The sequence below is a fragment of the Pungitius pungitius genome, chromosome 3 (genome assembly GCF_949316345.1).
Source record: "Pungitius pungitius chromosome 3, fPunPun2.1, whole genome shotgun sequence".
NCBI lineage: Eukaryota > Metazoa > Chordata > Actinopteri > Perciformes > Gasterosteidae > Pungitius > Pungitius pungitius.
The window spans coordinates 2,219,068-2,220,660 of record NC_084902.1 but is presented as its reverse complement, the minus strand read 5'-3'; the positions used below and the strand labels follow the sequence as shown (position 1 = coordinate 2,220,660).

The window sequence follows — 1,593 nt, the reverse complement described above, 5'->3', positions numbered from 1 at the left end:
GAGTGGCATGGTGGGAGATGCATATCATTAATAGCAGGAATGGGGTGGTGGGAGGGGGGGGGGGGGGTGGTGGAGTCTTAACCCTGGAAATAAGCACTTCACATTCAGTCATCAATCCAACCACAGCGGAGATCAAACACCAGGGGTCAAAGTTCAGCTACTGGCATTTCAAGTGCAGGATTTGAGGAACAGACGATGGAGGGTCAGGTCAGCCTATTGCTCCAAACAACACAAGGCCTTTTGGGTGTTTGCTATAAGAAAAAAGGCCATTTTTGGAGGTGATTTCATTCCTAGAAAAGGTGAAGGGGGGGTGGGGGGGGGGGAGAGAATCCGTTGCCAGCAATAAGTACACAATCACGCACACGGGGGAGGGGGGGGGGCGTCAGGCGTTCCTGCGGGAGTTGCTGGTGGCGGACGAGCGGCCCGCCTCGTGATCCGGTCTGTACTTGAGCCAGCAGATGAGCCACGTGACGACCACCGAGAACATGGCCAGGATGCTGGCCACCGACAGGCAGATGGGTCCCGCCGGCGAGGGCGGGATGCTGTGGCTGTGCACGAAGATCAGGCCCATGAAGAGCAACACCAGCATGGAGAGGAAGGAGAAGATCACGCAGACGCAGCCGGTGGTCAGCGCGACCCTCTTGCAGCTCTGGCAGCTGTCGTAGCGCACGGAGTCCTGGGAGAGGGTGGTGGCCGTGGACACGGTGGTGGACGGGGTCGCCTGGCTGACGCTGGACGCGCCCGACGCCTCCTCCCGGCGGAGGGCGACGAGCGCCGGGTGCAGCGGGGGAGGGTACGGCGGCAGCGCGTCCTGGGGCAAAGGGTCCGACTCGATGTAGAGCGGGAAGTCCTCCGTCACCTTGGTGTTGTTGGGCAGGTTCTGGATCCGGTAATCCGGCACCGGGGTCCGGTGGCGGCAGACGGGGCAGCTGACGCGCCACGGCCGCTCCTCGCGCAGGTGGAGCGTGGTCAGGCACTCCTCGCAGAACGTGTGCAGGCACTCGAGGATCTTCGGAGCGCGTCGGTCGAGGTCGAAGTAATTGTAGCAGATCTTGCACTCGTACTCCTCGTAGGGGAACGCCGAGCCGGCCCCGGCGGGGGGTCCCGCCGCGCCCGGTGCCAGATCTACCTCCGCCATGTCATCTCTCGCCATTCACGCTCTCCGGCGAACACAAAGGGGGGGCCGGCGGACAGATGCCGATGACGGTGTACGTCTCTCCTGCTCGCTCTCTCTCTCATCGAGGCGCCATCATCCGCGCGGACATTGTCGATGTGGTTGATTTTTCGAAATGTATACGATAGCCTCCAGCCGCCGCCGCCCCCACCCCCTCCCCTCTTCCCTTCCCTCCCCGACCAAGAGCGTTATTACAGCCGCTGCGTCCAAATGATCGGGATCCCGGTGGAATATGGAGGAAAACAAGCGGCTGCGTGGGAGTAGATGATGTAATGGTGGTGACTCCGAGCATCCCACAAAGAGCCAGAGAGAGAGAGACGGAGGAGAGACGGTGATGATGATGATGATGATGATGATGGCGGTGATGATGTGTCGCCCCGAAATTCCCGTTAAAGGCAGAGTGTTGTTGTTGTCTCCAG

At 61.1% G+C, this 1,593-nt stretch overlaps 1 protein-coding gene across 1 annotated transcript; it reads right to left on the bottom strand.

Moving 5' to 3' along the window:
- Positions 1 to 322: 322 nt before the first annotated feature.
- LOC119215009 (E3 ubiquitin-protein ligase rnf152-B) lies at positions 323 to 1,305 on the bottom strand. Its single transcript, XM_062561027.1, has one exon. It carries the CDS (start codon positions 1,151 to 1,153, stop codon positions 383 to 385), a length of 771 nt encoding a protein of 256 aa, XP_062417011.1. The 5' UTR covers positions 1,154 to 1,305; the 3' UTR covers positions 323 to 382.
- Positions 1,306 to 1,593: the final 288 nt, after the last annotated feature.